The following is a 27,250-nucleotide window of genomic DNA, read 5'->3' on the forward strand; positions in this document are numbered from 1 at the left end:
AATGTCAACCTTAACCCTCGCAGGCGGTCAAGCAGGTACCCGTTTATACCTCTAAGTAAAGAGAAGCCACTGTAGTAAAAGCATCTTGCTCGAGTACACACGCGTCACCACCGGGATTCGAACCCACACTACGATGACTTTACCACCATAACTTGAATTTGATGCTATAAACCCCTGGACCATGACACCCTGCCATCCCTCCACTCCAGTGAAAAGACCTCACACATCAAAAACATCCCTCGTGAGTGAACCACTGTTTGTTTTGATTTCATGTAAACTACTTCCTATCCACATGGAAACACTTTTTGTACAAAAACTGACATGGACAACAAAACGTCTCCCTACCATGATCAAAACACTGTCTAGACGACTGCTGCTGGTAGTCCCAACTCAAAACGTCTTTCTGATAGTATTTTGCCGGAGTCGATACAAGCATACACCCATTCCGGCGATACCAGGTGGAACTTGCGCTGCCTTTCTCTCATCAGCATCTTGTAGGAAGGAAGACGGGTTTTGTCTCTGTAAAACGAGAAGTAGACATCATTTCAGTGGTATTAATTGCTTAAGGAAAATACTTTAACAACTTAATGTTAAGGTTTATTCAAGCACATTGAGACGGTATTGTGAAATGCGCTTTATAAGAACTAGTTATTTTTATGATTATTATTTGTAATATTGTGAAATCTGTATAATGTTTAGAAATAAGTGCAAAAAGACGGTCTTTCTATTGGTGTAGGCCTATTAATTGGGTTAATATAACATGGTTTTTGGCAAATAAATAAAGAGTAAGAGATTCCTGCAAAATAATTGTTGGCTTCTGACAGGCACCGCTGAACAAAGATCTTGATCCAATAGGGAAACTGCCATCATAGGGCTAGATAGCTTATAATAATTTGGGGGGGGCTAATCATCCTTACTCGCAGCTAAGAGCTGAATTGCGAAGGATGCGGCTACAACGTGTTCGAGAAGCAGGCATGCAAGGGCGCCTTTGGCTGGCAGCCACATCAACCCTTTATGACCACGGAGCACAGCCAAGATCAAAAGTGATTGATTTTTCCCGAGGGAGGAAAACCGGATGTTCTGGAAAACCCTCATGGCACAGCAGAGAACCAACGCACAACTCAACTCACATATGAGCCCCAACCGGGAATCGAACCCGGGTCACCTTGGTGAGAGGCGATACGCACACACCAACCATGCCACCATGGTTGGTAAAGCCCAGGCACATTAATCCGGAGGCCGTTGATTCAAGTCTTGCACTAGTAAATCTTTCTTTTTTTCAACCCCAAACTTTTTTTCTGGATGCAAACTTTCTACATATAATACCCAGAGCATGCATAATTTGTCACAAGATTAAAATATAACTTTAAAAAAAGAAGTTGAAACAAATCTTTGTAATAATGTTCAGAATTCAAGGTCACTTGATCTTTTCTAGAGTTTACTTTCGTGGTTCATACACCACGTTTCATGTGATCTTTCACACTTTTTTTTTTTCACAAGTTATTCTGAGCATGCATGTGGTTATTCAAGTAATGTTTGCTGTCAAGATTACAGCATAACAAAGCCTCGATCCAGTACACCAAGAAAAAGTTACTTTGAAAAAGATCTTTGGAATCAAATGTCCAGAGTTCTAGAACACTTAACCTTTTCAAGAGTTTACTTAGTGGTTCATGTAATATTCTGTTTCATACTGCTCCTTTTACACTTTTTGTTTCCTTCATGTTAACTGTAATTGTAGGTCTGTAGTGTAAGCTTAGACACTTCAACCATAACTGCTCTATCCTTTCAGACTGGACATAGAGCAGTAGTTCCTCTTGTTGTGAGACTCATGTTACGAAAAATGGAAGACTTTGGAACGATAGGTGGCAGCAGACTTACCAGGTAAATTTCCATTGTTTCACTGAGCATGCGCACATTACCAAGAACAATGGATATTACCTGGTAAGTCTGCTGCCACCAAGCGTCCCAAAAGTCTCCTATTAGAACACTTTAGTACACAACCGTGCAGCATCAATGCAATTTTGAACGCTTTTAAAATGAGACCCGATAACAAGACAGAAATAAAATTTTCAGAATTATTGTCCAATTTTCCAACTTGGTTACGCTTTAAAAAAAAATTGCATTCATTAATGGGAATAAAAGAGTAGCGACTTGCTCCTAAACAGCTGATTTAAACCTTGTCGTGCGAAAAAGGACCTCGCCTTCGGCTTGGTCCTTGTTCACACGGTCCAACCCTGCCGCTTTGAAACGGCCGTTTAAGACCTCCTATTAGTGAAGTCTCTGGAATGCATTTTACATAAATTATTTTTGTAAATGAATTGTGAAATCTTACATTCTATCCAACACTACGTGTGTGACATCTTCGTCCATCTCAGGTGAGATGGTTGCACCGTAGAAGCGTAGCTCCAAGGTGACCAAGTCCAGACTGCAGTCTTTGATATGCTACAAAGAGAGAAATGATGATAACACTTAAGCATTAGCAGAGGATCATTAATCATTGATACAGGTCTGGAATTTCATCTTTGAGAGGGCAAGGCCATTTTCATTTTGAAAAGGGCACTTCCATAAGGTTTATCGCAATTCATAAACGCAATGCATTGTGGGAAGGAATATGGGGCGGTTCTATGCAGTTTCTACGACTCGCGCACGCAACACCTAAAGGGTTCAACAGCGCCCTCTCTTGATATTTTGCTATTCGCGATAAACCTTATTGGAAAGTCTATGGGCAACTTTTAAAGCCATTATACACTTTTGGTAAACAGTATTGTCCAAGTCCCACACTTCGTGTATCACACCTTATATATAAAATAACAAACCTGTGAAAATTTAGGTTCAATCGGTCATCGGAGTCGGGAGAAAATAAAGGGACAACCCATTCTTGTTCCCACACGTTTCGCCGTGTCATGACATGTGTTTAAAATAAATCTGTAATTCTCGCTAACGAGAATTTATATTGTTTTAATGTTTTCATTAAAGCGTTTCATGGAACAATATTTCTAGAGAAGTCTTTCACCATAAATTATTTGTAAATCTGTGAACCTTTTTTTTTTTTTGTTTTACCGAAAGTGTATAATGGCTTTAAAGCCATTGGACCCTTTCGGTTCAGAAAAAAAAAAAAAAAATCACAGATTTACAAATAACTTACAGGGTTTACAGAAGGCAATGGTAAAAGACTTCTCTTGAAATATTATTCCATGAAATGCTTTACTTTTTGAGAAAACAGCAAAACAATATAAATTCTCGTTAACGAGAATTACGGATTTATTCAAAAAGCCAATAAGCACAAAAAATTGCTAAGCACAGGAAAGTATTGCTTAATATCAACAGGTAACCAGCAAATAATCCATCAAGTTCACATTCTTGCAACTTGAACTCCGTGAAGTGTTTTACTTAGCAAAGAAACTCATTGAAGGGTCCATATACTTTTTTCTAACACAAAACACAATGTCCACAGATTTACATTAAACAAAAATTATTTTGTGACTTGTGTTTTACTCATTTCTCAAAAACTACAGCACCCCGGTAAGTGATATTTGAAGGGAAGCTTTCTACTATCATTATCTTCAAACTGTGTAAGTTTAATGTACATCTGTGGACATTTTGAAAAAATACCTGAATCCTTTAAAGACACTTGACACTATTGGTAATTGTCAAAGACCAGTCTTCTCACTTGGTGTATCTCAACATATGCATAAATCAACAAACTTGGGAAAAATTGAGCTCAATCGGTCGTTGAAGTTGCGAGATAATAATGAAAGAAAAAACACCCTTGTCACACGAAGTTGTGTGCTTTTAGATGGTTGATTTTGAGACCTCAAATTCTAAATCTGAGGTCTTGAAATCAAATTCGTGGAAAATTACTTCTTTCTCGAAAACTATGTCACTTTAGAGGGAGCCGTTTCTCACAATGTATTATACTATCAACCTCTTTCCATTACTTGCATCCAAGTAAGGTTTTATGCTAATAACTATTTTGAGTAATTACCAATATTGTCCACTGCCTTTAAGCAGTATTTTTTGCTAAAGAGCTTTATGAAATTTGGCCCTTACTGTTACTTGCGTACTTACAGTTGACTCATCACCAATGACCAGACACGAATCCATGTAGACCTTGCACAGCCTGAAGAGTCCTAGAGGGGATTCCCCTGGGAAATACTGCTGCTCTAGCTCGGCTATAGATTCATTTCCTAACGAGGGGTACATGCCCTGTGTCAAGGTGATATAACACACGTAGGTAAAAGAAGAAAACCTGCGGTTTGTAGGACGTTCTCCACAAGGGGTCATCCTTTAACTGATTTTGAACAAGTTTTACGGAGAGGCTTGGAAAAGTCTCCCGGGGATTGGATGGTAAAGGTCACATTTATTGAATCTGGAAAATATCATTTTTTTAATTAAAACCTTTCTCTGGTTTAGACAGCTCCAAACTTCAGTAAGTCTGACAAGTCCACACATACGTAAAGAAGACTGTCGTTTGTGGAATGCTCTCCACTAGGATCATCCTCCAGCAGGACTGTTAAGTTTTTATTTTAGCTAAGGCTCAACAACAAAAAAAAGCTTCTAGGAAAGGTAAAGTTCCCATGTATTGAAAGAATCATCACAAAACACATATACACATACGCCAGAACAGAGAAAGTGCGTCATACAAATGCTGTCTTATTATTATTATTATAATATGTCAAGAATTCGGTGGTTTGTGGGACGGTCTCCACATGTTGAGTCATCCTTTGACGTGACTCTAAATAAGTTTTATTTACAGGAAAAGGTTTGGACAAAGCTTCTGCGAAAGGTAAAGTTTTAATCTTTTGGGTCTGGACAGTATAATAAAAAAAAAAAAAAAAAAAAAAAAAAGTTTCCCTGGTTCAGACAGCTACTAGCAGGACCAAAATCTCAGTAAGTCTGACAAGTTCACACATACGTCAAGAAGATTGTGGTTTGTGGGATGTTCTCCACAAGGGTTATCCTTTAATGTGATTATGAATAAGTTTAATTTTAGCGTGGGGGCAGGAAGAGGTCTGGGAAAAGCATCAGGGGAGAGTAACGTTCCCACACATCTATTGGATCTGGAAAGTATCACTTTTTTTATCAAACCTTTCCCTGGTTCAGACAGCTATTTGGAAGAGCAAACATCAGTGAGTCTGATGACAAGTTCAAAACATCTTTTCAGCAGCCACAAAATCTTTGAGGTCAATAGACCTAAATGATTAAGTTTTATTTTTGTAAGAGGGGGCAGGAGAGGTTAAAAAAAAAGCATCTGGGGAAGGGAACGTTAACATCTATTGGATCTGGGCAGTATCCATCAAACAAAACTTTCTATGGTCCAGGTAGCTACTTGCAGGACGAAACTCAAGTGGGTCTGATGACAAGCTCACACATTTTTTTTTAGCAGCCACAAAATCGTTGAGGTCATAAAACCTTTCCCTGGTTCAAACTAAGCTTGGGCGATATCGATTTATTTTATTCACGATATACCGCCGACAATATATCGCGATATTCGATATAATCGCGATTAAGTAAATTTGACATCATCCGTCTTCAAACTCCCAGTGAAAAGTGTAGAAGAGACAGTCATAGCATAAGAGAGGTGTTCTAATGACCTATTCTTCTGGTTTTACTCCAAACCTATGGGGTGCAAGATGTCTCAGCTAGGAAATACATCGCGATATTGCGATACTTAATCGATATCGCGATATATCTCGAGATATCGCGATATTTCGATTAAAACCAAATCGTTTCCAAATTAGTAATCGCGATATTCGATAATATCGTGATATCGCCCAAGCTTAGTTCAAACAGCTTCTTGCAGGAACAAACTTCAGTAAGTATGACAATTTCACACATTTCTTAGCAGCCGCAAAACCGTTTAAGTCCAAATTTTGTCAAGAGCAAAACATGTCTTCTTACCTCCTTTCCAACTTTCTCAAATATTTCCTTAAGCTTGTCAGTGTCTACATCCTCAGTGTAGCTATCACCATGACGATCATACAGCAAAGAGAACTGGACTTTGGTCTCCGGGGAGACGTGGATCATGTGACTTGGTAACCATGGAAGGCACTTCTGTGCATCCTGTGAGAAAAGTCAGAAACAAACAAAATGTTTCAATTGGAAATCTTTGAATTTCACCAACATGATAAATTTGGGCCAATTGACAATGTAATGTATGTCTGAAAAATGACACTAAAACTTTCAAATTTTGTAAGGAACTATATTGTGGTGTAAATTATAATTGCTCTTTTTTCTTTTCTTCTTCTTCTAAAGGAAGTGGACACTATTGGTAATTACTCAAAATAATTATTAGCACAAAAACTCACTAGGTAATGAGTAATGAGGAGAGGTTGATAGTATAAAATATTGTGAGAAATGGCTCCCTCTGAAGTGGCGTAATTATGGAGAAAGAAGTAATTTTCAACAAATTTCATTTCGAGACCTCAGAATTAGATTTTGAGGTCCCGAAATCAAGCATCTGAAAGCACACATCTTCGTGTGACAAGGGTGTTTTTTAATTTCATTGTTATCTCGCAACTTCGGCGACCAATTGAGCTCAAATTTTCACAGGTTTGTAATTTTATGCATATGTTGAGATACACCAAGTGAGAAGACTGGTCTTTGACAATTACCAATAGTGTCCAGTGTCTTTAAGTTGTGGTTGCCCCCCCCTTTTCTTTTTTTAAGAAGACGCACTCTGTATCAAGAAAACTCACCAAACACTTTAACAGCCAGTCCGTACTGACAACATCATAGATGTCAGAGCTACAAAAAGGTATACAAACTTGTTGTTAATAAAAAGAATTAAAAGAAACAATTAAAGATAACTTTTAACGATGGACATCAGTCACAATAAGATGTGTCCTATAAAGGGACATAAAGGAGTTTCATGAAATTAAGCCTAAGAAAGTGAGACGGAAAAGAAAATTAATAACTACAAGTTGTCTTAAAATTAATTAACCCCCCAATTAAGGCACACAAATTGAAACATACATCATCTACATGTATATGTAAAATAAATAATAAGACTGTATAAAAAAATAACAAATAATTTCATAATTACATATACCAAATGCTGACAGTGTAAAAATTAGACAAATAAATGTACAATTTCATATTTTATACACAAATAAAGAATCACAAATGGATACACAGCGTTCTCTGTTACATTGCTGGTTACAGCACCAGAGGTCCAATCAAAATGATCTCCAGTGGTCCGGCTGGCTTGTTCAATATTAAAAAGCGTCCCTGTTCAATATGAAATAAGGACAAGTGAAAAAGCTGGCTCTAGCAAAATGACAAGCTTACCAGTTAGTACTGCTGGCTAGTCACTGACAAAGTAGACTTGATTCAAGTCCCATTTTCGTGTGAGAGGTCCCTAACATAACAGGTTTTGGAATGCAGAGCATCACAATACAGTATATTGGGACTCGAGTCAAGTCTACTGACAAAATAAAGGGCAATCCCTGTAACTGTCATGCAAATGATGAAAGAAATATTGTTGCACCACCAGGAACAAACTGTGTAATGATATAACTAACATTATCACAATGTGACACCAAAAGGTCAAATCGCATGACACTTTTCTAGACAAACACATCAAAACCTAAGTAGACAACAATCAAACAACAATAATTATAAATTAGAAAACAATCAGGACAAATGAAAAGAACATGAAAAAAGAAATTATTTTTGCAAATACATGTAGATTTGTCTGCCTCAAATCTGTAAAAAAAGTCAATAACCTAAGAAACTTTTAAAGACAGCAAGCAAAATATTACTTGATCAAAAAGTGGGGGAAAAGTGCATGTGTGAAAACCAGTAGTCTGAGTGGGAGAAAATGGCGCATATTACTTGGTCACCAAACCCTTGTCTAGCAGGAGGGTGGAGATCATTGTAGAATTCTCAAAAGGCAAGCCCTACAGCAAACCTGCATCTGGATCTAGACTTTTGACATTTCAATTGAATATTTATAGTCCAAACAATATTAAATAAAATACATAAAACTTAAAATGATAATTGAATAACACAGTAATATACAAGCAATGCACAACAAAATTAGAGCCAAACGAGAAGAGAAGACAATGAAGAAATTTCAGTTTAAGGTGTGGGAGGGGAAAACCCCAGAGAAATATTTCCAGGGAAAACCCACACAGTAGAGCAGGAAGTGAAAATCCAATCCACCTAGTGTCCCAGGTGGGATTCGAATCGGGTCCCAGAGGTGGAAGGCGAGGCAAGACACCACTACGCCACCCAGACCAGTGAACTTGTGACACATAGAGAGAACAAGATGCTTTACCTGATAATGTTTCTGACTTTAAGATTGATCTTGTTGGCCAAGACACAGAATGTTTCACCGCCAGGGTTCTGAGCCACCTGTCCTCCATACTCAACAATCTTCTTCTCCAACTCGGCCTTAGAATGGCTGGTGGGATTGTTGACGATGCAGAACTCACGATCTGCAAACATCTCAGATACCTAGGAGGGGGGGGGGATTAAGACAGACGAGCTCAGCTATGCATGCTGATGTTGTTTTGTGGAGGATAGTATTACAAGTAATAATAGTGATGACAATGGTAGCTAAGAAGGTGTTGGAAAAGATCCAAAGTACCCAGATCTGGCTAGGGAACTTTGGCAAGATTTGGCAGGTGACAGCAAAAGTAGTACCCATGGTGGTTGGAGAGCTTGGAACCATATAAGCACTGGGGAATTATCTAGATGATATAGCGACAAATGTGAAGTTAGATCTGTTACAGAAGGCGGCGCTTTGAGATCTAAGGCTACTGGACGTAGCCAGGCTCAAGGAAAACCACTAGGCTAACCAGGGTGCAATTTCACAAAGCCTGTAAGCACAAAAAACTTTTGCTTAGCAAAAGAAGGTTACCAGCAAGAATACCATACAGTTACTATTGCTGAGACTGGTACCCAAGTCATTTCTTGCTCAGCCAAGAAATTTGCTAAGCAGAATTTTCTGCCCTACAAACAGCTTTATGAAACTGGGCCCTGATGAAATTACTCAGTAAGGCCATGTCTGGAAAGGTGACTCCGGTTACAGTTACGGCTAGATTTGCCTATTTATAAACACTGGTAGATGCACTGATCTGTGTAGCTGTAGCTGTAGCAGAAGTTGCCATTTCGGACACAGCCTAAGTGTCCTTCTACTAAACATATTAGAAAGTTCACCATTGAAGAGAGAATGAAAGGAAAAAGCATCTACCTTTGTGACCTCTGACACATCAGCTGCCATGAAGCGAGCAGCCACTCCCACTGGCTTGGCGATCCTAGACGACGCCTTCTTCTTCTTACTTGGGACTTCATCTTCACCGCCCATCCCAGCATGCCTTGTTGCTAACTTCCCCTCCGAAGACTTCAGAAATGAGAATAAACAGTAGTCAACATGCGGGTAAAACCATGTCATAAATCTCTTTTGAGGGAGTGGTGGCTCTGAAAAAAAGCCGATTTGATCTCAACGTTTCGAACAGTGTGCTGCTCTTCTTAAAAAAAAACATGTTACCACAATTTTCTAAATTTTGGCTGTAACAACTGAAATCAGCTCAGTGTTAAGCTTTTCAAGACACAGTTTTCAAATGCAATTTCATTTACCAGGGGAAAAAAAAAAAAAAAAAAAAAGTTCAAGAATGAACTTCTTAACAAATGGCCGATTAAAACCTTGCAGGGTCCTGGCCATGTGATAAAGGACCTCTCCTTTGGCTCGGCCAATTATCGCACGATCCTGTCAGTTTTAACCAACCGTTTAAGACCATGCTGCCTACTCTTTTGTTCTTACTAGTCATTGGTTCCATATGGTTCCAGTTACTGACCTGTCTGAGGTTGTCCAGTTCCTCTTTTGTCATGCACTGATGCCATTCTTTATCCTCTCGGACCTTCTCAACCCGCGGGAAACGAAGCGTGCAGCCCGTTGGATAACTAAGGTAAGGAATGAATCCCATCATTTGTCATCAAGTAAAGTAAATGCACAAATACAGTTAGTGACCGGTAATGGTTAAAGGAACAGTACAGAATTGGTAACAAAACAAAAATCGTGAGGATCACAGATTAACATGAAACTTACACGGTCTCATGATGATTATGTTTGAAAGCATCCCTTGAAATATTTCTGTCTGAAATGTCATATTTGATGAGAAATAAATAATCTAACTTCGCGTTTGGAGTTTATCGCTCATAGTGAGCGTTTTATTCATTTTTATTTTGGCATCGATGCAATGCAAAATTTAAATCGGCTTTTCACTATTCTCTCGTGACCCAGATGGCTGATCAATCTCAAACTTCTACAGGTTTGTCAGTTTATGTATATGGTGGATTACATAAAGTGCCTACACTGCCAGCAACTGTTTTGTTAGCAAAAACCAATTCTGTAACGTTCCTTTAACAAATAATACAATTGTATGAAAAACGAATATGTAAGTTATTCGTTTTTAGCATATGTATGAAATCAGCAGTTTCTTTCTCAAATGCTTAGTGTTATGGACAGTAAAATATTGACCCAACCATTACAAATCAGCGGGAGACTTTTGAGACGCTGGCGGCAGCAGACATAACTATTCTTCTTTGCATAGGCTCTAAGCGTGTGCGCTCAAATGCTCAGAATTTGCGCGTGTAGGTCTGAGCATGCACTACTGCACTACTGCACTACTGCTGAAAACTCTGAAAGGGACTGTCAAAAAGTCTCCTATTACAAAAAACCTTGTATTATGTTTTTTTGAAAGTCATACAACTGCATTTAAAAAATTCAAAAAAAGTAAAATAAAACAAAATAAATAAATGGAGACAAAATGGTTACCTGGACGATGAGCTAATTTCTGTGGCTTTCACTTGAAGGATAAAAGAGTTTTCTGGCTTCACGTACATTTCAGGTTTTTCCTACGAGAAACCACAGCAACTTGTTCAATTTTCATTCTCAAATAAAGCGGTAGTTCAAAGAATGGTTTTGGTCAATGTAATTCTGATTTATAGGCAAAATTATAAAAAAACACAAAAAATACTGTTACAGGATTTCAGGACCTCACATTTAGAATTTGAGGTCTCGAAATCAAGCATCTGAAAGCACACAGCTTTGTGTGACAAGAGTTTTTTTTGCTTTCATTATTATCTCGCAACTTCAAACACCAAAAATACTGTTACAGGAGGCGAGGGTTAGAGATCTTTAGATTGTTGACCTTAAAGGCACTGGACACTATTGGTAATTATATTAGCATAAAACCTCACTTGTAACGAGTGAAGTAATGTAGTTTTCGAGAAAGAAGTTATTTCCAGGAATTTGATTTCAGGACCTCACATTTAGAATTTGAGGTCTCGAAATCAAGCATCTGAAAGCACACAACTTTCGTGTGACCAGGGTGTTTCGACGACCAGTTTTTCACAGTTTTGTTTTGTTTTATGATACACCAAGTGAGAAGACTGGTCTTGACAATTACCAATAGTGTCCACTGTCTTTAAATGGTTTTGGTACCTTTCGTAGATCAAGTATTTTGGCCATGACATGACTCCCTACTCACTGTGAATGAAGATGGTGTAATATAATTTACCTGTTGAAGTTTCAGCTTCATAAGTAATCAAGTTTTTTAGAAGACAGTGAAAATCACGAAGCACTGTCTTCAGAAGAGTCAAGTAAATACTATAAACATGCTAAAATAATGTTCATCTCCTGAGATGAACATTATTTTTGTGAAATTGTTTTACTAATTTCCCACAAAAAACCCAACACCCCAGCAAGTAGTATTTTAAGGGAAGCTTTCTACCATCATTATCTTCAAACCGTCTTAGACATTGTGTTTTTTGTCCTACAAAAAGTACCCAAACCCTTCTAACTGGGTTTGGGAAAGGGGGGGGGGGTTCATGAAGATAGAAAATCACCTTTGTAAATTGTAAGAATGATGGAGGGCGCTCTTTCTTGAAGACTTTCAGATGAGGAAGAAGCCGTTGATTGAAATCGTACAACTCTTTCAACGAGTACCCTGAGCCAACCTTAATCAAGAAGGAAAAACAGCTCAGTTAGACAAATGCTTGTTTACGATTTTAATTTTTTTTATACGATAAACAAGTTTCCTTAAAGACGATGTGACCTTTGACATCACTCGAAATAACATGATTCGAACGCATACCGCCAGGCAAAACCTTTGTGTTTTGGTAGCCAGCTAGAAAGTACACGCAATCTTACTATGACTACACAACTTTTTGCCCAGCGAAACATGACGTGAACAGTGTTTTGTCAACAGAGGGCGGTTTGTGAATGTAAACATAGGTCACATTGTCTATAAATTGTGTAAACAACAGTTTTCCGGCAAATAAAAACAGAGGAATCACATCCGTGTACATACCTTTGTGAAGGCTATAAAGTTGGTTGGATGTTCACCGGGTACTTTGGATGGTTCGGCAACAGCCAATAGAAAATGAGATACCATCTGCGAGCGGATCTAAACAGTGTTTTAAAGTTAAGAGGAAATTTGTAACGGCTCATTTGATTGGATGAGATGAAAGTGACATTAACTTGGAGTGAGCGGCTGATGAATGGATGGTAACATGTGCCCAAATATTCTGAAAAATGTATCATGCAAGAATCATGAGAACAGTTTTTGTGTTCAAGTTTTCTGAGAAAACCTTTGAAAGGTAACCATGTATAAAATAAAGATCAAACTACTTTACAACATTTTTCATCACAAAACAGGAAACAATCATGACAAGTACTACAAAATCATAGGGTGATTGGCCATTCTATCTATTTCTGCTAGGGTGGATAATCACTAATTGCAATGGCCCAGCAGATCTCTAAAATAAAAGCTAAAACTCAGAAATTTGATTTTTCTTTTTATTTACAACTTACCCCTTTACCAAAGTAGCCTCCAACTATTAACAAGTCCAGTTCATCCATCAAATTGTCCACGTATTCTGGTTTGATTTTCAACCATCCACTGCCTGCAAATGAAAACATTTCACACGTCATTCTGCAACTTCGATGACCAATCGAGTCAACATTTTCACAGATTTTTCACAGATTTTATACACAGGTTGGGTGAAAATACTGGTCTTTGACAATTACCAAAAGTGTCCTACGCCTTTAAAGGGATGCTGCAGTGAATACAAATAAAACAGTTACTTTTGCTGTCATTTATTTCTGATATATGTATTGAACATCAATAAAATGTGTTTTGTTTATTCCCGACATATCTGACTTGCGTAATTAACGTATAAGTCATGCCCCCCTTTTGTGGATTGTTACCGCCCCCCCCTACCATTGACGTCACGTCGGGAATTCAAACATTACCGTCGGCAAAAAGAGACTGGTCCCTAACTACACGCGCCTAGGTACCAGGCCACACAGTGTACACGTCTCTATATGCACACAGCCAGGGGGCACGACAGCTCGGGTTACCGACATGACGTCACATTTATGCAAATGAAGGCTTCCCCTGATCTCTTGAAAACCATTTTTAAAATACTTGCGCATTTATTTAGTCATGTTTAATCGTTTAAATGAATAAAAAAAAACACTGCAGCAACCCTTTAATGTGATTTTGCACGTTACCTTTTCGCCTGTCTGGCCGGTATGCTGTGTTGGGATTCTTGATCATGATTCCCTCCTCTCTACTATCAATGGCATCATTCAAGGCTGTCACAACGTCTAGTCTATCAGATCAGGAAAAAAAAACAGCTTTAAGAAATCCATGGTTTTAGTATTAAATTTAGTATTACCCTCATTCCCCCTCAAAAGACAAAAAAAAAAAAAATATAACTCTCATAACACATTTTTACATATTTTTAATTAAAAATGTAATATCAAACAAGACCTCCGAGGACATCCGGAGGGATAGCTAGCGATTGCAATGTCCTAAAACGATAATGAACAATTTGCTCTTGTGCTAACCAAAATCAGTAATTTCATTTAAAAGCAAGCATGATATTTGGTCCTTGGAAAAAAAGTGCAGTGTTTTATGGCATGTAAGGACTGACATACATGGTTACAAGGTGTAGGGTTAAAAGGAACACGTTGCATTGGATCGGTCGAGTTGGTCTTTGAAACGCATTTGTAACAATTTTTTATAAAATACATGTACATATGGGTAGAAAGATGTTGTAAAGTAGAATACAATGGTCCACACAAAAATGCCTCGAAATTGCACGGTTTTCCTTTTACCTCGTCGACTAACACGGTCGGTCATTTATGGGAGTCAAATAAATGGCCGACCGTGTTAGTTCACACATGCAATTTTGAGGCAAACTTGTGTGGATCATTATATTCTACTTTTAAAACACCTTTCCAACCATATGCATTTTTTTTTAAATGGTTACAAACACCTATTTTAGACCAACTCGTCCGATCCAAGGCAACATCTTTCTTTAAAAGACTTGCAGGCTATTCAATCACAATTTATTATTTTTTTTATGGGAAAAAAAGAAAATCAGACTAGGAAGTAAGAAGAATACCAAGCCTGCTTAAAAGTTAAAATTCTTAACTAAATGATGAAAATTATTGCACACTTATTTAATCTCTTACTTTGAATTTGCTTCCCTTCTCTCTACAATGTGAAGTCTCCCATCCACTGGATTGAAAACCCTGCATCACAAAAAAAAAGTAAGAAAACCCCAAAGGTCAGTTAAAGAATCCTTTGCACGACACAATTGCTTTAGAGCATTGCTTTACTTTTGCTGCACAAGTAATATGTCAAAATAATAATAAAAACAACAATAATAGTGCCCTGGTCTTAACATTTTGATTTGATTTGATTTGATTTGAAATGGTTTATTTTGCAGCCAGAGGCCGTATAGACCGATCAAGTAGGCTCCGCACACGAGCAAGAACATGTGAGCAAGAACAAGTGGGGCTCTCCAATGCCTTTCTGCACAACTCTGCCGCGCGCGCCTAAATACGCGCACACATGTCGGACCTTATTTGTCGGACCTTCGTTGTGTTGTGATTGGTCAATACACAATGGGGTGGAGCTTACTGGATCGGTCTATTTAAACATTTGTACATGAACAAATTTAAAAACTTTAAATACAATCTTAAGTTTAGAATTAACAGTGAAAGCAAAGAGGTCATAAGCAAATCAAAATTAAAACAAAGAGACGGCAATAAAAAAGAAACCAAATTAAAAAACAAAATAGTCTGAGAAAGGGGAACTTAAACAATGAAAGAAATCTTTGAACAATTACAATTTTTGCATTTATTTTACTTTTTACCAAAAGTGTTGATGTTTTTTGACCGAAAAAGGTATTTATGAATGGGAATGGAAGTGTGTTGAATCGGTTTTCAACTAGCGGTTTAAACCCGCCGAGGCCTGGTTCTTGATAATTTACCTCGACTTCGTCTTGGTAAAATTATCGAGAACAAGGCCCCGTTGGGTTTAAACCATTAGTTGAAAACCTCTTCACCACATATTGATTATGGTTGAAACAAAGCAATACATATTTTAAAAACCAGGGACTCAATGATAGAAAAAAGGGAAGGAACTGGCATTGAGCTACATTGTTGTTTAAAATACGAGTTAGTTCTTCTTACTTGCTAATGTACTGTACCCTCTCATGGAGCGGAAGGTTGGCAAGTTTCTTATCATTGAAGAGAAGAATGTCAAAGACACAGTAACATACCTGAAGATCTGATGAGTGGAAATCAAACACAAAAAAAGTAATGCATTTCATCATATTGACTAAAATGAAAGGAGTGAATCATCCGGTTTGTGAGTATGATGTACTCCACTGTAAGCAGGGCTTGAATTATAATAATGATAATAATAATGACTAGTACTTATATAGAGCATTTCACAATAAAGTCTCAACTGTGTTACATTAGTGCCCTGGTCGTCTGGAAATCTGGTCATAAACAGATCCTATTATCTTTCTCAGATCCCTGGAGAGTATACAGCTCTGAGCTGCCGTGTAGCTCCAGAGGTTTTTTCAAACACATTATAAAACACATTATCAACCTCTACCATCGCAAGTACCCATTTAGACCCCTGGGTGGAGAGAAGCAATTATAGTTAAGCATCTTCCTCAAGAACACAAGTGCCAGGAACGATGTTTGAACCCACAATCAGAACTTGAACCCAGATACATTGTATCTCTAGAACAGTTTAAAGCTAAATCAATGACAGTCAGGAAAAGTCAAGCCTAAACTTACCTTGGTCATCCCTCATCGTCTTAATATCAAAATTCTCTCCCTTGGTCCTGAAAAATCAAATAAAAACCTACCATAATTAATAAGTATCACTTATTACAATAAGAATCCTATAAAGGGAAGGTTATTTATTACGTTTGCAATTACTTTTAAAATTAATGTCAATAAAAACTTCTCGTTAGAAGCCTACAGTAGCTTAAGTTAGTATATTATGAGCACTTCAAAGTATAATGTCGTTATGTAAAAGAAGGTTAGCACGCTTTTTCGCGTGCTTACTGTTAGAAGCGCTATGAAACGGAAATCGCATAGTGAGCAAAAGATTTGCCATTAAGCAACACTACTGTATGGGCCCCGATTGTCAACTTACATGAAGGTTTTTGTTTCTGGATTGTAGGCCATCATCTCTCCATCCAGTATGCAGTTACGAACATCCCTGACAAAGAGAAGAAATTCAACTTTATCTTGCGGGTTAAAAAAACCACCAAAACAAAACACCAAAAACAACTCTTGTTTGTCCCATATAAGATATTTTGGGGTGCACTAATTAAGCAGCCATTTTCAATCTACCTTTTGAAGCAGTTTGCAATGTATGGTGTCAGACTGCCATCATCTGGAGTCTCGCCAAAGGAACGGGAATAGTCGTGGGACCTAAAGAAAAGCAAAATTATATTTAGATTAATTTCAAAAGTACTGCAATATTATCAGTGCGCCTTAATTAGATGCAACTCAGCACTAGTTGTGACTAATTTTTAATTTCCAAGATGCATTCCAGCATAAAAAAGTTTGATGCAGTTTCGTAAGTAAGTCATGATGTCGTGAAAAGTCATGAGCAGCACAATTGGTTTACCAAACAGGTAGCCGCGACTATTTTTGTAGTAGTTGTGGCAGCACGATTAACTGAGTTTTTGAAAAACTGTAATTGCGACCAGACTAAGCAATCAATAGTCGCGACTACAAACTAGTCGCACTAGTCGCCCAGGCTTAAAAGAAACCACTACGCCATCACCAGAATAGGTTTGGAAAAGACAGACTGCATGCTGACCTACCTTCTTGAGAAGTACTTGTAAGAGTTTCCTTCCTTGTGAAGCTGCATCCTCTCTCCATCAAGTTTGGTCTCGATGAAGAATGGTTTGTGCTCCATTAACTTCTCAACCTAACAAGATAAAATATGACAATAGAAACAAAAAATCCGACGAAAAATCACCCGGGTGGGATTTGAACCCACAACTAAATCCCACCCGAGTGTATTGCCTTTGGATTTTTTTTCACAGAACTCTGGATAGTACTGAGTATTCAGTGCTTAACACACATCGATTGTGGGTAAAACATAATTATATTCTTTATAACAAAAAACTGACATCTATCAAAGTAAGTGAAGCCCCAAATGTTAAAAATAATTTTGTGTTTACTACGATATTTTTTGTGGATTAATGAACAAACTTGAAGTTCACGATAATTGTAAGAGTCATGGTCGTTGACCCCAACTGTTTGTCACATTGCTTGACAGTTTCCATAGTCAATGGTAGTCAATCGAAAACTATAATGGTTTGTCCATAGACCTTTCGCAAATACCATTGCGCAAGCGCAGACTGTTGAATGAGGTGCATTGTGGGATAGATATATACGGATCAAATTTTATCACCAGCTAGACCACGATGCACCTAATTCCAAGCTTTACGCGCGCACCCCAGTATTTGCGAAAAGGTCTATGTTTAGTGATGTCAGGCCATGTATAGACCCCCTGTGTTGGCCGCTATTTATGATGCCAAACAAAAGTGAATCGTGCATGCGCGTACGCGCTGCACACGACTCTCGGCCAATGATAGCTCTTCATCGGGTTTGATGGCCAATGCAAGGGCTCGATTGTTTACCTGGTTTGTGTTGGCTCTCATTCCAAGCATTGGGCTGAAGGCTGAAAATACGCTAATCCCAACCTCATTCATTCTGACCCGAGGATCATTTAAGTCAGCACACAACTGCAGCGAAAAAAAAACAACACTGACTATCAAATTAAAGATAGTCACAGCTTCAGGGGTGAGAGTCATTACTAACGAAAAAGTCTGAAACTTGGAAACCAAGGTCAAAGGTATGTTGAAATGAGGCCACTTCTACCTTTTGGTAACCCAAAATGATTGATTCCAAGGAGCTTTTGAAAACAGTATCCAAAGCACTAGAGAAGTAGACCAATTAGCAGGATTTCTTTATTTGTGGAAAAAAATATTGTCTGATTTTCTTCACCAGGCCGACATAAAAAGTATGAATTCAGCCAAAAGTCTGAACAGTCTCATCCCTGCAGCTTAGGTAATGACTCAGCCTCGCTACCATGGGCAGTGCCCCGTCTCGATGATACCTCTCATCGCCCGACCCAGAACTGACTGGACATTGGCCTTAAAACAACATGATGTCTTACCCCTAGTAGGGATGTACTGAAAAACACCAAATAGGAAATAAAATAGTAACTTATATTACGCGAGCACTGGTATTAAAGACACTGGACACTATTGGCAATTGTCAAAGACCAGTCTTCTCACTTGGTGTAGCTCAACATATGCATAAAATAACAAACCGGTGAAAATTTGAGCTCAATTGGTGGCAAAGTTGCGAGATAATAATGACAGAATAAACAACCTTGTCTCAAAAACTATGTTACTTCATAGGGAGCCATTTCTCACAGTGTTTTAAACCAACAGCTCCCCATTACTAGTTACCAAGTAAGGTTTTATGCTAGTAATTATTTTGAGTAAATACCAATAGTGTCCACTGCCTTGAAAAAACTCTGGTCTTCATTATTATTTAAAATTTGATTAATTTATTAGCAACTACCAACAAATGCTGGCACAAAAATCCATATCGTTGATTCATTTGTTTGATTCAAACTAAGTTAAGGAGACAAAATTGAGATAAAACAATAATAGATTTGCTTGTTTGAGAATTTTGTTCATTACCTTAGATACGTTGTTTGTGACATTGAAGAAGTCTTCTGCATCTGGATGGAAGATATGGAAGATTGCAACTTGACTCAGGCCAGACTTCATATCCTAAAATAAGTGGGTCAAAAAATACATAGTGAATCGTAAGGAAATAAATAATTTAATTTCCATCTGTTAAATCATGAAGGTGAAGTTCTTTACTGCCACTGTGGAATCAGTACTGCTTTATGGATGTGAGTCCTGGACACTAGCCTGTCATCTAGAGAAGAGACTGGACGGCTGCTATACGAGAATGCCTCGCTGTGTTAAACAGATTCATTGGGAGAGGCATGTCACAAACCTGGAGCTCTACGGTGGGCTTCCGAGAGTAAGCACCAAGATTAGGGCAAGAAGGCTGAGACTAGCAGGTCACTGTCTCAGACATGCTGAGCTGGCAGCGAGCAAGCTTGTGCTTTGGGCCCCTACTCAAGGTCACTGTTCCCGAGGTAGACCGCAAACCATCTATGTGGACACCTTGTGCCGGGACTCTGGACTGCGTCGTGAAGAGCTGCGTACAGCAATGGAGGACCAACGTGTTTGGAGGGCCATCATCCATGCTCCGCATCGACTGAATGAATGAATGAAATCATGGCAGTAAAAACCAAAAACAAAACAAAAGAAAACAGACGAAGTAGTTCTAAGATAAAATGTTGTCTAGTTGTTATTGTTTTACCTTCATGATCATTCTGACCAGCCACTTCTGTTCCAGTGCGCTGGTATTCCTTAACAGGTGCATGAAGTTCTTCTTAACTACATCCTTCTTCTTTGCAGCGTTGCTTCCAGCTATGGCATCAAGGCACGTATTGACATCCTGAATGGTCAAACTACAAAATAAAATACATCCATGGGCGAATGATAGGTGAAGTATAGGTCTAGTTTATAAGTGAATAATGAAGTTAAACTCGTCACAACAATCGCAATTTTGACTTAAAGACACTGGACACCTTTGGTAATTGTCAAAGGCCAGTCTACTCACTTGGTGTATCTCAACATATGCATAAAATAACAAACCTGTGAAAATTTGAGCTCAAACGGTTGTCGAAGTTACGAGATAATAATGAAAGAAAAAACACCCTTGTCACACGAAGTTGTGTGCATTCAGATGCTTGATTTTGAGACCTCAAATTCTAAATCTGAGGTCTCGAAATCAAATTCGTGGAAACTTACTTCTTTCTCGAAAACTATGTCACTTCAGAGGGAGCCCTTTCTCACAATGTTTTATACTATCAACAACAGCTCTCCATTACTTGTTACCAAGTAAGGTTTGAAGCTAGTAATTGTTTTGAGTCATTACCAATAGTGTCCACTGCATTCAAGGTTTTGCACGATACCGACTAGTGGTAAAGCACTGTACACCATGTGAACAAAATGTATATACATCTACCTCAACCAACCTCAACCACTCAAAATTTGCATCAAGAATATTTATTTTGGTTTTAACCTTGACTAATATATGTTAGCACTGATACTCAGTGCTTACCCGATTTCTTTAAAAACAAATCACAGGCATAATTCTCGGGTGGGATTCAAAACCAGGACCTTTGCAATATCTACTAGACCACCGAGATTGCCCGGTAGCTAGAGGCAGTTTGAAATATTCTTTAGCAACGGGTACTGCAACGAATTAAAAGATGTTAAATTTGCATCTGGATAATTAATATATATTTTGGATTTATCCTTGCACTGATGTGTGTAAGCACTCTATACTCACTACTCTCTGAGTTTTGTATAAAAAAATCACTGACATATTACTCGGGTGGGTTTGAACCCATGACCTATGCAATTCTAGAGCAGTGTCTTACTGGATCTGGATCTGGATCAATATTCTCAACGCTCTTACAAGAGCAAAACGAGAAGAGTGAGTGTGCGCGGTGCAGTTTTTAGTTACTTCTTAGGTGAGATATGACGGCTCCTTTAAAGATCTTATTGTCCGTGATGGCTATGATGTCTGGTGGTAATGTGTTCCAGTCTTTTACTGTTTGGGGGAAGTATGAATATTTGAAACAGTCTTTGTTTGCGGAGAACAGTTGGTAGGCCTTGTTGTGATTGTGTCTGGATTGGCGTGTGACCGGCTGTAAGAACTTTCCTGCCGGGACGGCAGCCTGACCATGGTGGATTTTGTGGAGCATTGAAATTCGTGCCACTTTCCGTCTGCTTTCCAGGGTGTCCCACTGGAGAGATTTTAGCATAGTTGTAACACCAACTAGACCACCAAGATTGCCTGGTAGAGCAGAGGCAATTCAAAAACCAGAACTGCTAGAGGGAGGCAGACAACCTTAACCAAACACACAACCTATTTAATTGTCAAGTAATAAACCATAAGTAAAAATGACCGGGTAAAAAGTTAGTGGGTCTCCCTATTTTTTTCAAAATCTTTTGTGAAGTATGAAGTAATGTTAAGTTGTAAACTAACCTCCCCTTTTCTGGGCATCTGTTTCTGAGCACAAAATATGCAACACTGGCAAAGTCTCCAGCTTCCTGATTCAACATAAAAAAAAGAAAGAAAAAAATGAGAACATTTTATACTGGGATATTATAGCTGAGTGGTGTGCCACACCGTACTGAAGTCCTGATATTTTCAGAGTGTTGATTTGGTTTCAGGTTTTGACACTTGTCCTTGAGCAAAACTTAATAAGGTTGGATGCAATGTGTATGCAAGTTTATGGTTTAAGATGATGTACATGAAGTAGGGTCTACTGATGACAATAACATGTAAATGGACCGGGTAAATTCTTACTCATTTGGGATATATTGATAACAACTTTTTTTGTTTGTACTACACCACTCTAGTTTGGGAACTTGCATAATTTAAATTCGAACTTAACCAATCAATTGTGCGAAAAATCACAACAATTTCTTAAAATGTTCATGCAGGGTGTCTCAACAGAAATTACCTTTGAACGACTCATTACTGAGACAGAAACATTATCTCCATTAGGAAATACCCTCACCTGTTTGGCAGTTGGTGCTCTGTAATTGATTAACTTCTTAGCATCTTGGCTTTCTTTACCCAAGCCAAGAATTTCAATGTACAACTTGGCTAGGGTATGCTGTATAAAAAGAGAGAAAGAAAACAAGAGATAAATCCAAAATCAGAGGGGACTTAATTAAAATAAGAACATTTGAAATTGAGAAAAATATTTTTGTTTTACTTTGGTGATCTTTTTGAAGAATGAATTAGGCTCTCTAACCTCAGATAAATCATAATTATTATAAGTGTAGTTCTCTGTATGCATAAATAAAAGGAACAAAAATTAGAAGCACAAGTAATGGACTTGTAGATTAACAAGCAACCCTACAACAGTGATTTGGATTTTGGCCTGGTAAGCACATAGGTGCTAAGCTACCACCTTGAGTTGTGCCCACTTAACTTATTAGCCTAACTCTAAAATAGCCGGCCATTGCCCATTCTCACAACCATCATGTTCAGGAATCCATATAAAGTCTGTAACTACAAGGAGGCCCAGAGGCCATGGGCTCTGGTCTTGGCCTTGGTGCCCCTTTTCCCATAGTCTTTAAGATGTTCCGATGGTGGAAGTACCGTTTACAAAATAAAAATGGCATTGCCCTCTCAAAGATGAGATTCCATACCTCCCATGGCCTTTACGCCTTGGTGCCCCCTTTCCCATAGTTTTTAAGATTTTCCGATGGTGGAAGTGCCTCTTACAAAATAAAAATGGCCTTGTCCTCTCAAAGATGAGATTTCGCCTTGGTGCCCCCTTTCCAATAGTTTTTAAGATTTTCCGATGGTGGATGTGCCTCTTACAAAATAAAAATGGCCTTGCCCTTTTAAAGATGAAATTTCATACCTCCTTGATACCGTATGCGATTCTTTCCCTTTCCAGTTGCGGCAGTAACAGTCTCATCACAGGATAGAAATTGTCTTTCTGTGGGAAAATAAAAGGCAAACAAATAAAGTTAGCCATTAAAGTTAGCCCTTTCAAAAACGAAGCATACAGCCCTGCTTCACCCTGTTTTGCAAACATGTGTACACTTCACCCTGTTTTGATCTGAAATTTAGCAAGTTAGCAAGTTCAAAAAATGATTCTTTTCAAAAAGGTCAGAAGGCCAAGATAATCAATATTAATCTTTAATGTAATCAATATCATTATTATTCATTAAACCTCAATGATACTAACACAAACACACAAAGACAAACAATCAAGAAAACAGAAAACATCAAAACAAGAAACATAGTCCGCATAGCACAAAATACATTAGCAGCAAACTTTTTGAAGTAAATGCGTAAGTCCACTTGTGCAATGTTTTTGGCGCAAATACACAATAAACGTTGCGTAAGTGGACTAATACTAGTTGCGTAATGTTTCATAAAAACCGGCTGCTGGGTTGCATTATTAATTTGACAAACTTCATCAAAACTGCCCCACATGAAAACATTTTCCAGTGTACGCTAAAAACAAACCTCTTCAGTTAACTTATAACTAGCTTCTTTTGTTAAGTGCTTCGGGACGAATGTGTGAGGTGCTCTTTTTATTATATAGGTATTTTTTAGTAATACAGAACTTTTTTTTCTCTTCATAATACACCAACGTGATGCAAATAAGTTGAACACAGTTCATCATTACCGTCGTTGGATCATCCTCATGAAGATGTTTGTGAAACTCTCTCCACTTGTTAAGGAACTCTCGGAACATCTGTTTCTTGGCCTCGCCGCCGTGCTTCTTCTGTACCTTCTCCAAGAATCCAGCAAGTTCAGCAAAAGGAATGTGGCTGGCGACTGTCGGTGCATCCTCACTAGCTCCTGCAGTTGCTGCTGCTGGAGTTGACGTTGATGGATTCTCTCTTCCATCAGACATAGTGGAACCTCCTGCTTCTAGTAACACTTTAAGGAACTGATGATTTGAGCAAGGATAATGATAAAAAAGAACTCATTTTCATTTTAAGTCTGTTTGTGTACCAATGTTTTTTGTTTTTTTACAGCACCGGGTTTAAATGTTTACAAATCATTACATAATAAACCATTTTATATTTGATAAAAAACAGATTTTGGTTTTCTGTTACATTGATTTTTTGGATTTAAACAACAAAGTTCCCTTGTGCCAAGGTGCTGAGTTTCGCGGTGTCAATCTTGTGGGTGTCAAATTTACAAGGTGCTGAGTTCGTGGTTGCTGAGTTTGAGAGATCACAAGGTGCCAAGTTTGCGAGGTGCTCAGTTTCCAATGTGCCGAATTTGGAATGTGGCATGTTTGCAAAGTGCCGAGTTTGCAAGGTGCTGTGCTGAGTTTGTGGATGTTGAGTTTACGAGTTTGCAAAGTGCAGAGTTTGTAAGTTTGTGAGGTGGCGAGTTTGTAAGTTTGCAAGGTGCTGAGTTGGCGAGGTTGTACGTGCTGAGTATGCAAGATGCTGAGTTTGCAAGATGCTGAGCGAATTCGTTGGTGTCCAGTTTGCGAGATTGCAAGGTGCTGAGTTTGAGCAAATGCAAGATGCTGAGTTTGCATTGCAAGGTGCCGAGTTTGCAAGGTTCCGAGTTTCCGAGTTTGCAAGGTGCCGAGTTTGCAAGGTGTCGAGTTAACACGATTGCAAGGTGTCGAGTTTACACAATTGCAAGGTGCCGAGTTTGTGAGTTTGCAAGGAGCAGAGAGCTTGCGAGATTGCAAGGTGCTGAGTTTGCAAGGTGCTGATTTTATGAGTTTACAAGGTGCCAAGTTAGTGAGTTTGCAAGGTGATGAGTTTGAAAGTTTGCACGGTGCCAAATTTGCGAGTTTGCGAAATTGCAAGGTGTTGATTATGCAAGTTTGCAATTAGTGCAGAATTTGCTAGTTTAACCCTTAGCACACTACGAGGCTGTACACACAGTATTCCCCTGGTGCTGAATTTCCTGTGTGGCGCTACTAAAATGCACATACATTTTTCCTCAAGACCTTTACTGTGAAGAAAGTGTTTTGGGCTAAATTGCAAAATAAGTTTTATACTCAGTATTTTATTTCCCATCTAATGCAGTAAACATTATGTTTTTTTGATAAAGAATAACCGAGATACGCTTGTTTCATTAACACTATTCTATCACTGGCCGCCAAGCCTAGTTGCTGTCGATTTTTATTGGGGCCATCGTCCGATCCAGACCCATCGCTGCTGCCTTCCGACTCATTGTCGTGTTCATGTACATCGTTATCGTTGACACATACACAGTACACGTACACAGTACACGTACAGCATTCTCAACACATCAGAATCTCTCGAAAAAAGCTCTTCAAAGTCTGATTCTCCGAAGTCTGAGTCCTGAAAATTTTCCAGAAATGCTGCATGGACGTCCATTGTGTCCCCATTTTGTCTTAGCGTACAGCTTTTTGATCGGAAATTGTGAGAAAATTTGGGACAAAAGATCGTTTTTTTCAGATGAAATATCGTTGCATACATGTACATGTACAGCTAGATACATGCAGCTGGATGAGGGTCAGGGGTCAATAGTTTCCCAGAAATCCTCATCTATTTACTTGCAGTACTGCTGGGCGACTGGAGTCGCCGACAGCGCGCAGGGAATAAAAACGCTCGGCGACTGTGGTCGCCGATAGCGTTCAAAGGGTTAAAGGGGCTGAGCGAGGTGACGAGTTTGCAAGTTTGCATAATGCCAAACTTGCGTGACTGCAAGGTGCCGAGTTTGCGAAATTGCAAGGTGTTGATTATGCAAGTTTTCAATTAGTGCAGAGTTTGCTAGTTTAAAGGGGTTGAGTTTGTGAGATTGCAAGGTGCTGAGTTTGCAAGGTGCTGCAAGGTGATTGTTTGCGAGGTGACGAGTTTGCAAGTTTGCATAATGCCAAACTTGCGTGACTGCAAGGTGTTGAGTTTGTTTTTTGCAAGTTTGCAAGTGCCGAGTTTGCTAAGCTAGTTTGCAAAGTGCCGAGTTTGCGAGATTGCAAGGTGCTGAGTTTGCGAGGTTGTACGTGCTGAGTATGCAAGATGCTGAGTTTGCAAGATGCTGAGCGAATTCGTTGGTGTCCAGTTTGCGAGATTGCAAGGTGCTGAGTTTGAGAGAATGCAAGATGCTGAGTTTGCAAGGTGCTGAGTTTGCAAGGTGCCAAGTTTGCAAGGTGCCGAGTTTGCAAGGTGCCGAATTTGCATGGTGTCGAGTTTACACGATTGCAAGGTGTCGAGTTTACACAATTGCAAGGTGCCGAGTTTGTGAGGTGCCGAGTTTGCAAGGTGCTGATTTTATGAGTTTACAAGGTGCCAAGTTAGTGAGTTTGCAAGGTGATGAGTCCCGAAAGTTTGCACGTGCCAAATTTGCGAGTTTGCAAGGTGCCGAGTTTGCGAAATTGCAAGGTGTTGAATTATGCAAGTTTTCAATTAGTGCAGAGTTTGCTAGTTTAAAGGGGTTGAGTTTGCGAGATTGCAAGGTGCTGAGTTTGCAAGGTGCTGCAAGGTGATTGTTTGCGAGGTGACGAGTTTGCAAGTTTGCATAATGCCAAGTTTGCGAGACTGCAAGGTGTTGAGTTTGTTTTTTGCAAGTTTGCAAGTGCCGCGTTTGCTAAGCTAGTTTGCAAAGTGCCGAGTTTGCGAGATTGCAAGGTGCTGAGTTTTCAAGGTTCTGAGGTTTTGAGGTGCCAAGCGAGTTCGTGGGTGCCAAGTTTCCAATGTGCCGAGTTCGTGGGTTCCGAGTTTGTGACTTTGTAAGTTGCCGAGCGAGTTTGTGGGTACAGTGTGTCGAGTTTTCATGGTGGTGCCGAATCAACGTGGGTACCGAGTTTGGAAGGTGCCGAGTTTGGGTGCCAATGTCAGGAAGTGGCCAGTTAACACCCCACGCGTGTATTGAATTCGTACCGGCCTCATGCCATCGAATCCAATCCATGGCCCCATCAATCAAACATCCCATGCACAAAAAAGGGACTGGATGGAATCTGGATGACGCCGACAAATAACAAATATAAACCTACAACATTACGACATCATCTGGTTATTAAATATTAAACTGAATATACTTCCAAATCATTCCATAGAAATAGCTACAAAAGAACAGTAAAATAACAGTAAAAAAACATACCACACGGAGGCTGAGCTGAAACTGGAAGGAAATAATGAGACTGAAGAGCAGACGAAAATGGACAAAAATAAACACGTCCTGCTGTAGGTCTGAAACCTGGTATCCACATGAATCACACCACTTGAAAATCGGCGGAGCTTGCAAAACAGGAAACAGGGACCAGTCTAT

The 27,250-nt window shown here is 38.9% G+C and overlaps 1 protein-coding gene across 1 annotated transcript; it reads right to left on the reverse strand.

Annotated features, from left to right (window-relative positions):
- LOC117291703 (DNA ligase 4-like) lies at positions 1 to 27,226 on the reverse strand. Its single transcript, XM_033773554.1, has 27 exons — positions 27,083 to 27,226; positions 23,670 to 23,936; positions 22,893 to 22,970; positions 22,035 to 22,133; positions 21,497 to 21,561; positions 19,757 to 19,907; positions 19,060 to 19,152; positions 17,986 to 18,090; positions 17,161 to 17,267; positions 16,682 to 16,762; positions 16,482 to 16,547; positions 16,118 to 16,164; positions 15,500 to 15,596; positions 14,495 to 14,554; positions 13,526 to 13,626; positions 12,824 to 12,915; positions 12,321 to 12,416; positions 11,857 to 11,967; positions 10,784 to 10,863; positions 9,804 to 9,909; positions 9,200 to 9,349; positions 8,282 to 8,460; positions 6,699 to 6,747; positions 5,902 to 6,063; positions 4,069 to 4,206; positions 2,333 to 2,442; positions 1 to 519 (listed from the first exon to the last, which is right to left on the reverse strand). The coding sequence occupies exons 2-27, from the start codon at positions 23,898 to 23,900 to the stop codon at positions 363 to 365; spliced, it is 2,811 nt and encodes a 936-aa protein (XP_033629445.1). The 5' UTR covers positions 23,901 to 23,936; positions 27,083 to 27,226; the 3' UTR covers positions 1 to 362.
- Between the last annotated feature and the right edge of the window lie 24 nt (positions 27,227 to 27,250).

The sequence above is a fragment of the Asterias rubens genome, chromosome 6 (genome assembly GCF_902459465.1).
Source record: "Asterias rubens chromosome 6, eAstRub1.3, whole genome shotgun sequence".
In the NCBI taxonomy this organism is placed as follows: Eukaryota; Metazoa; Echinodermata; class Asteroidea; order Forcipulatida; family Asteriidae; genus Asterias; species Asterias rubens.